The 15,197-nt window shown below is 38.0% G+C and overlaps 2 protein-coding genes across 3 annotated transcripts in view; one reads left to right on the top strand and one right to left on the bottom strand.

Moving 5' to 3' along the window:
* The window catches only part of pcxb (pyruvate carboxylase b), a 292,116-nt gene that overhangs the window by 97,270 nt on the left and 179,649 nt on the right, over positions 1 to 15,197 (bottom strand). The gene's annotated exons all lie outside the window — the stretch shown is intronic.
* Positions 1 to 15,197, top strand: part of LOC129448877 (leucine-rich repeat and fibronectin type-III domain-containing protein 4) — a 41,582-nt gene that overhangs the window by 13,496 nt on the left and 12,889 nt on the right. The window contains exon 3 of the mRNA XM_055211568.2: positions 6,528 to 8,262. Coding sequence (XP_055067543.2) covers positions 6,554 to 8,262 — 1,709 coding nt within the window. The 5' untranslated portion in view covers positions 6,528 to 6,553. The remainder of the gene's footprint in view (positions 1 to 6,527; positions 8,263 to 15,197) is intronic.

Genomic DNA, 15,197 nt, shown 5'->3' with positions numbered 1-15,197 from the left:
ATGTATCACCCTCTCGGCTAAGCCTGGTTGTCTCCCGGGTTTTTTTCTGCCTCCCCAAAGAAGTTTTTGATATCTATTGAACGCTGTCGCCCTGTTGGCTTACTTACTGGGAGACTGTTGACATTAGCTTAACTTAAGACGTTCTTTAGTACATTACGTTTATAATAGTATACAGTTTGGAATTGGAGTATTACTTATTGCATTATTCTATTACTAACACAATTGAATACCTCTATGTACTCCATCCTAGACTATGTTTATAATATAGTTTGTAATGGAGTACTACTTACATTATTTAACCCCTAAAGTGGCGCAAATCCCTTTTTAGTGGGAGGGAATGTGATGTACACCTTCAAATTAATATAACCCTGGCATTTTTTTGGTCTAGAAGCCTAATCCTGGTCTTGTTTTATAAAGTAAAGGGTTTTTCTGAGCAGTGGCTAGAGGTAAAAATCTTTTTTTTTTAAATCGTTATAGCAGTTTATATTTATTTTAAAATTCAATAACATATTAATTTTATAAATAAAATTATAAAAATGTAAATATTTCACAAAAGTTATAATGCAAAGATCAAGTTTTAATTAGTTGTGATCCAAATTTCAAGTTAAAAAGTTTGTGTCACACTTTTAGTGGTTTACCAACAACAGACACTAGGTGTCAACGGTTTGCTGCATAGTCTTGTCACAAATTAATAAATTACTGTCACTGCATTATTATTGATGCAAAAAGGTTTTGACATATAAAAACTTTTTTGATACATATATTTTGTAACATTTATAATAGGATATAGTGTTATGAATAAATAATAGGCCTGGGACAACGCGTAGATGCAAAATATGCGCATCGATTCGTCAAACCCAAAATGGCGGCGCCGTAGAGTAGTAGCAACGCGAGTGGCTCCAGTCCACGCCGGTTTCACAATGCGTGAGCAGTGCGCAAACGTTGCATGTTTTTTCAGCGCCCATGTTAACAAGCATGGACGCATGAGCTGCGCGAGCTCGCTGCGCTGTCGCAGCAGTGTTGCAATCGTTTCTGCGTCTGGTCTATTTTTGTTGCCCTGCTCACGATCAAATTAAAGTGACAGTGCTTTGTTTATGGTTTAAATGCTCGTCGATTGACGCGAAAAAGTGTCATGTTACCATAAAATCATGAATGTGATGGCAAGTGTGTTTTAAAAAGTCATGAGCAATTTAACAGAAAGCAGTGAAATATGTAAAAACACACTGTTGCCAGAAGACTGCACTTTCAGTCACTCTCTGCCCAGCACTAAATTAGTCCTCATCTATTTTAACAAACTTAAGAGAAAAAGATTTAATAATGTATGTGCTTCTTAAGTCTATAATTGTGTTTATATCTGTCATTACATGGACTAGAACAGCACAAAAACAATGTGGATTAAACAAATCAAGTTATAAAAATTACACTGACCATCAAAAGACAAATTGAAGAGGTTTTGCTGATAAATGCATGTAAAATAAAGTAATGTGAACTTGAGATTTTTATACTGTTACTAAACTGCACAGTATGCGCTGCGAACGCTTTAATTGAATGCTACCTCTGACTAAGAATGCATTATTTTGCACTTGTATAGTCTTTTTTTTTAAGAGCAAACAACATATATTGCAATGTTAAGGAATTCATGTTTTTTTCCATTCAGATATGTAAATCAACATGTATAAATTGCTATAAGTTAATTAATGGGGAGATAACCAAGAGTCGAATCGAATCGAAGTCGAATAAAATGAATCGTTAGATTAATCGATATCCCAACCCTAATAAATAATGATGAATATGCATTCGTATGGGAGGGAAGTCATGTAACAAAAAATGCCATTACATTTTTTTATTATCAGATGACCTTAAAATATGAAAACTACCTTCTGAGCTTTTCGGCGAAATATAGTTTGTCATGATTCTTTAGGTTTAGAGTAGGGTTTTAGTGTTATAATTGTGTAAAAACAAAATTGGCCTACCTGTGGGCCCGTGACCTTTAAGAAAATGACTCTTACTATGATATACTTTTCCCAAAGGGTGATGAAATATGAAAACTACACTTTTTGAGCTTTCCAATGATATATAGTTTGTCAAGATTTGGTTTAGGATTAGAACAGGGTATTAGTGCTATATACGTGTAAAAACAAATGAAATAATTTATTTGATAAAACACAGTTGAAATATGTATTCTAGAGGCTTAGACCATTCGAATGATATATAATTTGTTGTGATAGATAAAAATCTACATGCAAAATATTGAAGTAAACTCAGGTGTCTTTATTCTTAAGTGTCGTTATTTAGGTGTCTTTATTCTTAAGTGACAGCGCCACTTAAGAATAATTAACAATTGTGAAAAACACTATAAAAATAAAATGAATTGAATAGATCTGGGATAGCAAGAGGTGTGTCAATTAAAATGCAATTAAAAACCTTTTCTCTATTTTAAAAACAACACTACTATTTTGTTCAGTATGTAGTTATGACGAATTATTCATTCAGAAGAATGCTGAAAACAATGAAATATATAAAATGTTTACACCAGTGAACATCAAAATGCTTTTATAAATAACAACAAACAATTCTGCAAAATCTCAGCGCATATCACAGTAAAAGACAGTTGTTTCTGTGACAGCTCAGAGAGAGCTGTGTTTAGGGAGATAGGTTGCCCTGGAAAACCTTCTTACTAGAAAAAAATCTCGCTTTGCGAGTTGAACGCTGAGAAGAGAGTAAAACCGAGCTGAGATGCTAATGATTCTTACTGGGTCAATGCTGCTTCAATTAGTCGTTTGTCTACTGCGAATGTGTGTGTGTGTGTGCATGCTTCAGAACTGTCCTGTGTGGTACGGCATGTAATTGATGTGATAATCATTAGCAAAGACTCATCTGCTTTGTGGCCACTGAGGTTCTAGAGACCCTGACAACAGCAGCAAAGCAGTGTGTTTGTTTTAATGTGAGCCAGCGAGGGATAAGGGGAGATGGCACGTGTTGACGAAAGATGGCTAAGGGAGCTGCTTAGCACAGAGAGATGTTCAGAGTATGCCAAACACACACACATGCCATAGACGGGGTCGTTAGACACTAAAGCTACGCACTCCCAGGAGTTTTCATTCAGTCCGAATCATGAATAACATTGAATAAGGATTACAAAAGGATTACCAGAATTTATATTCATCTAATCTATCCTCTACCACCACACACTTCTACTCTCCTGAGCAGACAAAAATAGACCAAGACAAGCACTGGCATGTGCCATGAATATGAGCACAGGATAGAAGAGAGAGGAAACGAATGTAAGAAAAGAAAATGAGGAAGACGTGTTATAATGTTGAGGAAGGTTTGCCATCTATCCTTGCATAACCGGATCGATGTGGAAGAGAGACAAGATCTATTTTGGCCTGTGTGCTCTCAGGTGGCCAAAGATGGTGAGAGAGAGAGAGAGAGAGAGAGAGAGAGAGAGAGAGAGAGAGAGAGAGAGAGAGAGAGAGAGAGAGAGAGAGAGAGGGGGGAGGGGGTACTTTAACTAATGTTGCATCACTTCTCAAGTTACCTCAAGGGCAGATGGGAAGAGTAGGCAAAGGTGATAAGCAAAACACTTGAGGAAGCTGAAAGAGAGGGGCGTGGAAAAGAAAATGGAGATGAAGGTCATAGGAGGGCGGAGGTGAACCACAAAAAAAAATGATGGGAAGAATTCAAAGGAAGGGAAGGAAATGGAATGGAGACACTCCATCTCCCAAAGGCTTCTGGGATTGCAAACCTAAGATACATCACCAGGGATGAATAACGTATTTTTGGACTATATTAGTCGCTCTGGAGTATAAGTTGCATCGGTCAAAAATGCGTTTTGAAGAGGAAAAAAGTTGCACTGGACTATATCACTGTTAGACTTAACTGTAATTTCTACAGTTACTTACCACAAAATGCCCAGTAAAATACCATCATTTTCTTTTCCAGTTCATTACTGTAATATGCATTACATTATGGGTATTAACATTTAATTTACAGTGATTTACTGTAAGTTTTCGAATTTGCTGTAGACTGCTGTAAAACAACAGCAGTAGTGCTAGTTGAATAAAACAGTGTTATAAAAGCATATAAAATGGAAAAATAAAATATATTTATTTGTTATCCATTTAGCAGTCAAGCAAATTTCAAAATGTGAATTGTTTTTAGCAGTGTAAACAAGAAAGGGATTATGGATAAATGCTTGACCGTCAGATTTGAATTTGACCTCAAGACTTCAAAACTCTAGTGACGCCAAGATTTCGCTCCTCGGAGTGACAAAAGAGGCTACTTGGGGAGTGTAGCGAGTAACTTTTATCATGTGTCTCTGTGGCACTGTGGTAGTGTTACGGACCTACGACATGGGTGACCGGGTTCGATTCCCCTTCAAGGCAATATATATATATTTATATTATTTTTTTGTTGACTTTATTAGATAGACAGTAATTAAGGAGACGACAGGAAAGTATAAGGGGAAGAGAGGGGTATGGGATTGGCAAAGGACCTCGAGCCGGGATTCGAACTCGGTTCGCCAGAAGTGCGTCTGCAAGTGTTACAGTAAGGGTATTATACTGTAAAATGGAACTGCGGTAAAGGCATCATACTGTAAAAAACATTTACAATTATGGTACTGTAATGGGGCAGTTACAGTAACTCAGTTACCGCATATATACAATAAAAAGTCTAACAGTGTACATCGCGTTTATTTAGAAAATGATTTTATAAAATTCATGCCGAAGAACAGACATTTAATCTGAAAAGGCAAGTTATTCAACTAAATAATAGCACAGAACAGCAGGCTGAATGGGTGTCCGTACATGTTAAAGTAACATAAACAGTTATTTACGCGATACACAAAAGCATACAGGACATACCTAAGAGGCTGAATAGGCTAAATTAACACGACAAACCAAATTAAGTTCAAAAAGGTCCCAAAGTCATTCCGCATCACTGAATACATTGAATTACATAAATACAAAAGGAGCATAGATCGGACTCTCGTGGCTGTAGACGGTAATGGTTTCTCTTGGTTCATATAAAATAATAATTATGATGTATAAGTCACACCTGACTATAAGTTCCAGCACCCGCCAAACTATGAAAAAAGTGCGACTTATAGTCCGGAAAATACGGTAAGCTAGTTTTTTTTCCATGTGCGCTTCGCTGCGTTGTTTTGTGCACTTGATTCACTGAAGGACTAAAGTGAAGGTATACATCATGTAATCGTATCAAATGCCACAAAATCTTCCAAGTCTAAATAAAAATACTCATGTGCATAAAGCAGAAAATTGCAGGTCTTTATAGCAATCTAAGGTATTTTAGTATCATTATGCCATTTTGTATTCATCATATTTCTATGATTATAATGGCAGTAAATCCTAACTGTCATAATTTTACCGCAGTAACAATGACTGAAGAAAGTGTGTTGTCATTTTTGTAAGGGACAGATCATTTCATCAAGGATTTCTTACTCTGAACATTATAAATACCTCCCATTTCTCCAGAAGAAAAGACACCAAGGACTCATCCATAACGCGTATAACAACACAAACAGAAGTTGCCACTGTCTTATGAATAATGTCTTGGAAAACAGCATAATTGAATAGGATCTGATTGTTCCCCAGTTATATTCATCTGCATTTTTTTTGTGTAATGACCTTGCAAAATTACTATCTTTTATTAATTTACATAATTACTGCGCTGTACTGTTTATAATACCGGAGAAGGGTGAGCAACCACTTGCTTCGCTAATGAGGTGTGTTCATGGGTACGTGAAGCACAGCATGGGCACAAACATATTTAAAGATCACTCTTACAGGTCTATGTTTGATTTCCCAAGCATTCCGAGCCGTAGTCCACAAATGCTGACTCATATCTCCATCCTCTTTGGCTTAAACCTGCACGATTACATGCACTTAGTGTTAAATGACACCGTTTAAGAGGATCTGCTTCTTGTGCTAATGCAGGACAGAAGTGTACACAATGATACAGCCAGCAATCTCCCAAGCTTGATCGCTTGGCTGAAACCCATATTTGAGTATGACAACTTAACAAATTGGTGTAAGGGATCAAATTACAGATATTATGGATTTTTTCACAGTTAAACCTACTATTAGCATTTTTATGTAACGGTTATCTCTCCTTCTCTTTTCTTTTTTATGTTTGTACCTATTATTTTATCTTCTTATGGACCGTAGTTTGCATTAGGACTTTATTTGTATTGATTGTTACAGTAAAGTTGACCTCATTTTAACCCACATCATTAAGAATGAAACATTTGTTAGCACAGCCTGTCCATCAGTTGAGATCAATTCAGTGTAGCGGAGTTCAAGCGAAACGTCCAAAGTATTTGTGGCTCTCACCTCTCTTGAAGCAAAAATTGCTTATCTGCCAAACAAGAGTGACACAACAAACACTAATATAGTAGAAATGCTTTTAGAATAGTGTTTTGTGTGTAAGTCTGGTTAATTTTACTTGCTGGGTAACCAGGTTATGTACAATCAGATTCTGATTCTTTATTTTTGCTCTTTTAGGTCTGTGGATCACTCCCCTATCTACCATGCCAGACTCCCCACCCCTTCAATCATTCAGAAAATCACACCCGTCCCTCATTGTATGCCATCCACACAGCAACGCGCACTCGCCTTCATCACCGACTCATCCATCTGTCCACCTGAAACGGAATATCGTCAAGTCCTCTGATACATTTCGTCAACCCTCTCCAAAGTTTACCAGCAGATACTCACCCCGAGACACGGCTTCAACATTAGCACTGCTGCACTGGTTTACATTGGTCACCTGTGCCTGCTTGCTGCCCGCTCTGATAGGTCAGTTTCCCAGAGCGGTAGCCGGTGAGACGTGGGGCGTGGTCGCAGCTTGCCCCTTTCACTGCGTGTGCAGGAATCTCTCAGAGTCCCTAAGCACTCTTTGCGCTGACAAAGGCCTCCTTTTTGTTCCGCCAAACGTGGACCGGCGAACCGTCGAGCTTCGTCTCGCCGACAATTTCATTCGAGAGGTGGGAGGAGCTGACTTTGCCAACATGACGGGATTGGTGGATTTGACGCTATCCCGAAACACCATCAGTAACATTCGACCAATGGCGTTCGGGGATCTGGAAAGCTTGCGTTCCTTGCACTTGGATGGCAACCGTCTGACAGAGCTGGGCCCACGAGACTTAGTAGGCATGCTAAATTTGCAGCATCTAATTCTCAACAACAATCAACTAACTAACCTCTCCTCTGAGGCCTTCGATGATTTTCTTTTGACTCTAGAAGATTTGGACTTATCCTATAACAATCTGCGTAAAATACCTTGGGATGCCATTCAGAGCATGGCCAGCCTACATACATTGAACTTGGATCACAATCTTATCGACCAGATTGCTGAAGGCTCCTTTAGCGAGCTCTACAAACTAGCCAGATTGGATATGACTTCGAACCGTTTAAAGACTTTACCACCCGATGCATTGTTTGCACGCTCGCAGACAGGGGTAATCAGCCCCACACCCTACAATGCGGTTATGAACTTAAATTTTGGGGGGAACCCATTACACTGTAACTGTGAGCTGCTTTGGTTAAGGCGGCTGATCCGCAGTGATGATATGGAAACGTGTGCTACACCTCTTCATTTAGCGGGACGTTACTTCTGGTCGATACCCGAAGAGGAATTTGTTTGTGAACCTCCACTTATTACCCGACATACACACAAACTTTGGGTCTTGGAAGGTCAAAGGGCGACGCTCAAATGCCGTGCCATTGGTGATCCAGAGCCAGTGGTGCACTGGGTCTCACCGGATGACCGTATCATCGGCAATTCCAGCCGCACCACATCTTTTCGAAATGGCACTTTGGAGCTACTTGTAACCGTTGCTCGTGATGACGGCACCTACACTTGCATCGCCATCAATGCTGCAGGAGAGGCCACCTCTCTGGTTGACCTCAAAGTCATCCCTCTCCCTCATCGTGGTAATGGAACAATACCGTTAGCTCGTGACCCAGGATCATCGGACATTACCAGAGGGAAATCTTTCAACGGGCAAAGCCCTGGCCCGGACACCAACACTGACCCACAGGAGGGACAGGAGGAGGGTCAGATTGAGGTTGAGGATGGGGTCACTGAAGGAGGTGATGAGCAGATGGTGGGCGTGCAGGGGGTGACGTCTACATCAGCTCAAGTGAGGTGGGAAAATCGCAGATTGACGGGAGCCAACCTGATGTGGATGTATCAGATACAGTACAACTGCACAGCCGATGAGACTCTTGTATACAGGTAAGTCTGTCAATGCCAGTATTAATGTCAGATTAACTAAATAGCAAGAACTGAAAGTACAAATCATGACAATGAGTCTCTTAAATTATTCCAGAGCTGTATTTAACTAAGAAAGAAGATAAATATAAGAAAGTTTTTAGCAGACACTTCACTACGTGCATGAAGTTAGCATACCTTTCAAGTGGCAATTAGCAGAAGTGGTGACAAGTGTTAAGTCCCAAGATGAAAGATGTACACCGGTTATGAGTGTAGCACATTCTTTTGTAGCCCAGATTTTGAAAATATCTTCTTGTAATTTAAAATACATTTTTAAAATATAAACAGTACAATACTGTGCAAAGGTCACCACCAGTGTTGTTGTTTCAGCAAAGTTTTTAAGACCATATAAATTTATTTTCAGGCTCTATTAAGATACAAAAAGGAAACAGAAAATATGTAAACAAAATAAAAGAGCCCTCAATTGTGACCAAGCCGGTGAAAACCTGGCTAAAGTCATTTTTGGGTAATTTACAGGTTTTTACATAAAATCATTCAATATAATGTAAAGAACATTCTGTGTAAGCATCACATTGATATCTTTAATATTGACTGAAAATTTCCAATTTTAAAGGTCACAATCTTTCTGATCCCATTTTTAAACCCTAGTTAGTGTGTAATGTTGCTATAACAGCACAAATAAATATCTGTAAATGATAAAGCCAGCCGATATATTTGCTTTAACAGAATTCGCCTTTGAAAGCCTACAGCGAACGGCCGGTTTGGACTACAGCCCTCTACTTCCTGCTTCATTGATGTCACTAGAACAGTTTTTTGACTAAACTCCGCCCACAGGAATACGTCAGTCGCCAGCTAAGCTAACGGCAAGCTCATAGATATGTACACTAGATGTCGCCTTGGCTACGGCAGTTCATTGGACCGAATGCGTCAAACAGAGCTGCCATCTTGAAACAGGAGAATCCCGCATCAGCGTCATTGTAGGCAATGGTGTAACAGAAATAAAATCACCATAAATCGTCATGAATGCGCTTTTCTTGGTTTTCTTTTGGTTCGTTTCAACAGTCAGACATGTATTTAGCATTTAGTATGTTTAGTATGTATTTATGTTTCTGAAGGAGGGACTTAATAGGACAAGGAAGACATCAGCTGTTTTTAGGACAATAAAAACAGCGCTATACAGATAAGTTTTTTTTTAAACGTGAAACATGAAAACATGTTATATTGTGCACTGTAAACACAATCAAAGCTTCAAAAACACAGAAAGAACGGGACCTTTAAGACTGTCTATGTGTTGCATACCATGTGAAAGCTGTGATTTTCCAGTTTTCAGAAATATATGACACATTTATAGAAAAATTCTTAACGTTTTTTAAAAAAGGTTTATTTATATGATATGCATGTCCAAGCAGGAAAACATTAAAAAATCTATTTACCGGGTTGTGCGCAGAATACATGCTTCAGGTGCTGCGTGTCATATTCAGACTAAGAATTCATCACGCACCAGCATCCAAAAAAAATTTTTCCGACACATAACAGCTTTAAAATGTATTTAAAATACGGTGGTTATCTTGTCAGAAGTTGAGCTACAAAACAGATAAGCTGGAAGCTTCCTGGAATGTTGGAGATTAGACAAAAAAATGTCTGAACTGTAATAAGAACTTGGCTAAAGTTGCAAGAAGCCTTGCCCTGCACTGACCCGATTGTCGCTCGTCTGATTTAAAATGATGGTCTGCTTTCACTTTCTAATAGCAGACAAGAGTTTTCTGAAATTAATGATATGAGAATCATCACGTATTTCTGTGCGTATTAAAGTATTAAAGTGAACACAGAGATAATCAAAGTCAATGTTTTTGCAAGCCAAGATCATTTTAGCAGAATAATAAAGTGCAGTGAAAATAAAATCATTAATTACATTATTTTACATATTTTGCAAATAAACCTTTTAAAAGTTTAACCCCCGGTTTCACAGACAAGGCTAGGCCTAAGACACATGTTTGAGCTGTCTTAACTGAAAATAACGTGCAGTGACGGATCTTAAAATATTACACGTCAAGATAACGCCTTTTGCTAAGGAGTGATTATAAAAGATGCTTAAACATCTTAATTTAACTAAGGCCTAGTCCTGGCTTTAGCTAAGCTTTGTCTGTAAAACCAGGCCTGTGAATGATATAGTCAAGGCTTAGTTTTTAATCTCTCATTTACAACAATAATCACAAATTACACATGAGGAGCTCAAATTCAGACGCTAAATGGCACTTCCAGCTTCCAAAAGTGAGATAATGATATTAACTAAATGCTTTCAGCACATATACATCCATCAAATATTTTAGCCTCAAATCTCCTTAATAACAGAAATACCTCTTTATATTTTTGTATTTTTTATGGTCATGACTACTTTGACACCCTAAACCTCATAATTAGATTACGCAAATTCAGACACCGTTTCACAGACAGGATCACAATTTTCAGAACAAAATGTCTTCTTCTGGAAGTCAGAAAACTGATTCCTTACAATTTAGTTCATGCAAGTTAATATAACCACCAAACTACCAGTATCTGGCGATATCAGCCTGAATAATAGGCTATCACTATCTGTGCATCTCTACAAGGTTTTTGTATTTTATAAAAGAAATCATTTTCACTATGGATCAAATAACAAGACTTTTGCATTTATTGTCTAATTGCGGAGATATCCGCTTACATAACCCATTTAATTCGGCATTTAACAGGATTGCAATCATTCAATATGTAACATTCAGATTGTTGTGAGGCTGAATCGTGATAATAAACTAAATAAACTAACCCGAGGCTAAGGCGGTCCAAGTCCTTTCTCATGTTATCAGTGTCTGCGTCTCCAGCAGGGACTTCAGACTTGTTGCCGAAAGACATTTCTGGAACATGTTCAATAAATCTTGCAACCTCTCTGAGACATTATCTATGGCAAGTGACATACACCCTCTTACTTTCTGTCCTTCATTAAGAGGCCGAGAGGGAGTGAATGTGTATGTGTGGGGTGGCAGAACTGCAGGGTGGGAAACCGACACCACAGACATTGAAACTGACAGAGAGGCTGGTAGAGAGATAAGGAAAGAGAGAGAGAGGGAATGAGAAATAAAGAAATGGGTGGGATATAGGTGGAGATGGAGAATTTGACACAAGACTCAAGGGAAAGAATAATGAAGTCTATAAATGAACTTAAACTATAGTGCCAATAAGTATGTCACAACCAATCTTCCTGACGGCCACCACGACATGAGAAAGAGGAGTGGAGAGTGAGATATCTAGAATGAGAGAGATTACTGGTAGGGGGAAAGCTTTTATCATGGCTTTGGTTTAGTGTCTGGGTGTTTAGCTTTGTTAAAAATGAGAAAAATTGTGAAACATTTTGATCTGAAGACATACAGTCACAAAAAAAGTTAAGTGACCACTTAAAGATTATTTGTGACCTGTGCTGGGTATTGAGTCGTAATGAGCACATTTTCAAAAATTAGGAATTTATATTGTGACATTCATTATTAAAGGGACACTCCACTTTTTTAAAAAAATGCAAATTTTCCAGCTCCCCTAAAGTTAAACACTCGATTTTTACCATTTTGGAATTCATTCAGCTGATCTCCAGATCTGTAGGTACCACTTTTAGCATATAGCATAATCCATTGAATCTGATTAGACCATTAGCATCACGCTCAAAAATAACCAAAGAGTTTCAATATTTTTCCTATTTAAAACTTGACTCTTCTGTAGTTACATTGAGTACTAAGACAGACGGAAAATTAAAGGTGTGATTTTCTAGGCAGATATGACTAGGAACTATACTCTCATACCGGAGTAATAATCAAGAACTTTGCTGCTGTAACATGGCTGCAGGAGGCGCAATGATATTACGCAGTGCCTGAAAATAGTCCCCTGCTATTGAAAGTAACCAAGGAGACAGCAGCAAAGTTTTAATTTTCCGTCGGTCTTAGTACACGATGTAACTACAGAAGAGTCAAGTTTTAAATAGAAAAAATATTGAAACTCTTTGGTTATTTTTTTGCGCGATGCTAATGGTCTAATCAGATTCAATGGATTGTGCTAAGCTATGCTAAAAGTGGTACCGCCAGACACGGATTTCAGCGCTGAATGGATTCCAAAAAGGTAAAAATCAAATGTTTAACTCTAGGGGAGTTGGAAAATGAGCATATTTTAAAAAAAGTGGAGTGTCTCTTTAAAAATCATGAATGATTTGTTGAAATCTGACAAAAAATTACATAGCTACACCTGTTTGAAGTTGATAAGAGTCAGCAAAGTCAACTTTGAGAGAAATCGAGTTCAAGATTTTATAAAGGTTTAAAAATAAAATCACAGAATCCATACCTTAAAATAACTGGTAAAACTAATACTGTAGATTTGGCACACACAAAGTAAATAACAATATCTATAGGACAAATATATGTTAAATTTTTTTTCTTTCTTTTACTGACACACAGACAGACAGACAGACAGCTTGATAAATGGGCAAATTTTGATTTCATTTTTCAAAAACACAACACTAATGTTTTAACATGCATTTTAGGAATAGTTAAAAGTTAATATTTGATGAAATAGCCCAGATTTTTAATCACATCTTTTATGTGTTTTGGCATCAGTCTCTTACATTGCTGTTGGGTGACTTTATGTCATTCCTGAGGTTTGCTTTTATTTGAATTCAACAAACACTGGTCTGAAATAGTGTCAATAAACGTAGAAATGATTATTAAAGACAAAACTGGAGTGGTCTCTCAATGTTTTCCGTGGCTGTTATGTTTAAATGTTTGAAATTATACTACAGGGAGTGCAGAATTATTAGGCAAGTTGTATTTTTGAGGATTACTTTTGTTATTGTACAACTACAGAGCTCCCGGCCAACTCAAAATGCCAACAAACCCTCAAACCTGAACATTTAAGTAGTACAAGTGAAATTTTGGCTTTCCTAAGAGAACACCTCTATTCACACCATCACTAGGCAACCACTAGTGTGCAGAATTACTAGGCAACTAAATGAAAAACAAAGATTCCACCATCTCATTTGTTTTTTTTCACCTGTTAAAGTGAGAATATTAAACAAACTCTACTCTTACAAAAAAAATTAATAAAACAATAAAAAATAAAAACATACATAAACTCAGTGACCAATATAGCCACCCCTCTTTTCGACAACAGCCACAAGCCCTCCACCCACGGACTCAGCCAGTCTCTTGATCTGGTCCGAACCAACACCCTGTGCAGCCACAACCACAGCCTCCCAGACACTGTTCAGAGAGGTGTACGTTTACCTTCACTGTAAATGTCCTGCTTAAGAAGGAATCAAAATTTCTCAATAGGTTTTAAGTCAGGTGAAGAAGGGGGCCATGGCATTCAATTTTCATCTCTAAGGCCTTTACATACCAGCCATGCAGTGGAGCACCTTGATGCATGCGATGGAACGCCGTTCTGCAAAATAATCAGTCTCCTTGAAAGATGCAAACTCCTTCCTGTACCACTGCTTGAAGAAAGTGTCTTCTACATTACAGGCAGGCAGGCACAGACAGGTATTATTAAAGATGAGCTTATTGGACCTTTTTGGGTTGAAAATGGAAATAAAAAACAACTCTCAGACCTACTGCCAATTTTTGGAGGACACTTTCTTCAAGCAGTGGTGCAGGGGGGGATCTGCATCTTTCAAGAAGACTTATGTATGCGGGACAACGCTTTAGCACATGCATAAAAGTACTCAACTGAGTGGCTGGCCAGTAAAGGCCTTAAAGGTGAAAAACTAGTGACATGGCCCCTTCTTCACCTGACTTAAACCCTATTGAGACCTTTTGATCCCTTCTTAAGCAGGACATTTACAGTGAAGGTAAACCGTACACCTCTCTGGGCAGTGTCTGGGGGGCTGTGGTTGCGTCTGCACAAAATGTTGGTTCAGACCAGATCAAGAAACTGACTGAATTCGTGAATGGAAGCCTTGTGACTGTTATCCAAATGAAGGGTGGCTATATTGGTCACTGAGTTTATATATTTTTTATTTTAAATTTTTTTATTACATTTTTATTTGTAAATGTAGAGTTTGTTCATTATTCTCACTTTAACAGGTGAAAAAAAACAAGTGAGATGGTAAAATCTTTGTTTTTCATTTAGTTGCCTAATAATTCTGCACACTAATAGTTGCCTAATAATGATGTACATAGAAATATTCTCTTAAGAAAGCCAAAATTTCACTTTTAGTACTTAAATGTTCAGGTTTGAGGGTTTGTTAACATTTTGAATTGACCAAGAGCTCTGTAGTTGTACAATAACAAAAGTAATCCTCAAAAATACAACTTGCCTAATAATTCTGCACTCCCTGTAATGTGAAGAAAAATAATAATAATTGTACTCAATTCTTTAAAAACAAAACCATTAAAACAGTTTTAGCAAACAATAAAGGAGCAAACAATGTAAGAAAGCAGCTAATATCAGCCCAGAATAGAGGGGAACCTACATATTCAACACTGTTTCAAAAGAATCTTAGGGTGCCGGGATAAAAAAAACGACTCAATGCTGGGTTGTTGAAACAATAGGTAATCATTAAACCAGTGGTGTTTTCTGTCCAATATTTACCCAGCCTTGAGGTAAAAACAATACAGCATTCTTAGACTGTATATCTATTTATTTATCAGTATGTACAGGGTTTCCCACAGCACTTTGCAGTTCGGGCGGCCCACCTAAGTTGGGAAACCCTACCACCTTAACTAGGTCATCCAAAAAATAATAATTTCGCTGCACAACAGGCCGTCAAGTGCATCTTTACACCGCGAGCGGGCATGCGCACCACAGGGCCGAAAAGAGAGAAAGATGTGGTGCGGACCGTCACTGTCTGGAGGATAACTAGCCAGTTGATAAAACATCTCAGAGAATAGTGTGTTAAAACATTTGTGAAACGCACCTAAATATCTGTT

Source organism: Misgurnus anguillicaudatus, chromosome 21, assembly GCF_027580225.2.
Source record: "Misgurnus anguillicaudatus chromosome 21, ASM2758022v2, whole genome shotgun sequence".
Classification (NCBI taxonomy): Eukaryota; Metazoa; Chordata; class Actinopteri; order Cypriniformes; family Cobitidae; genus Misgurnus; species Misgurnus anguillicaudatus.
Note: the sequence above shows the minus strand (reverse complement) of the source record. Positions and strands in the feature narration are given on the sequence as shown.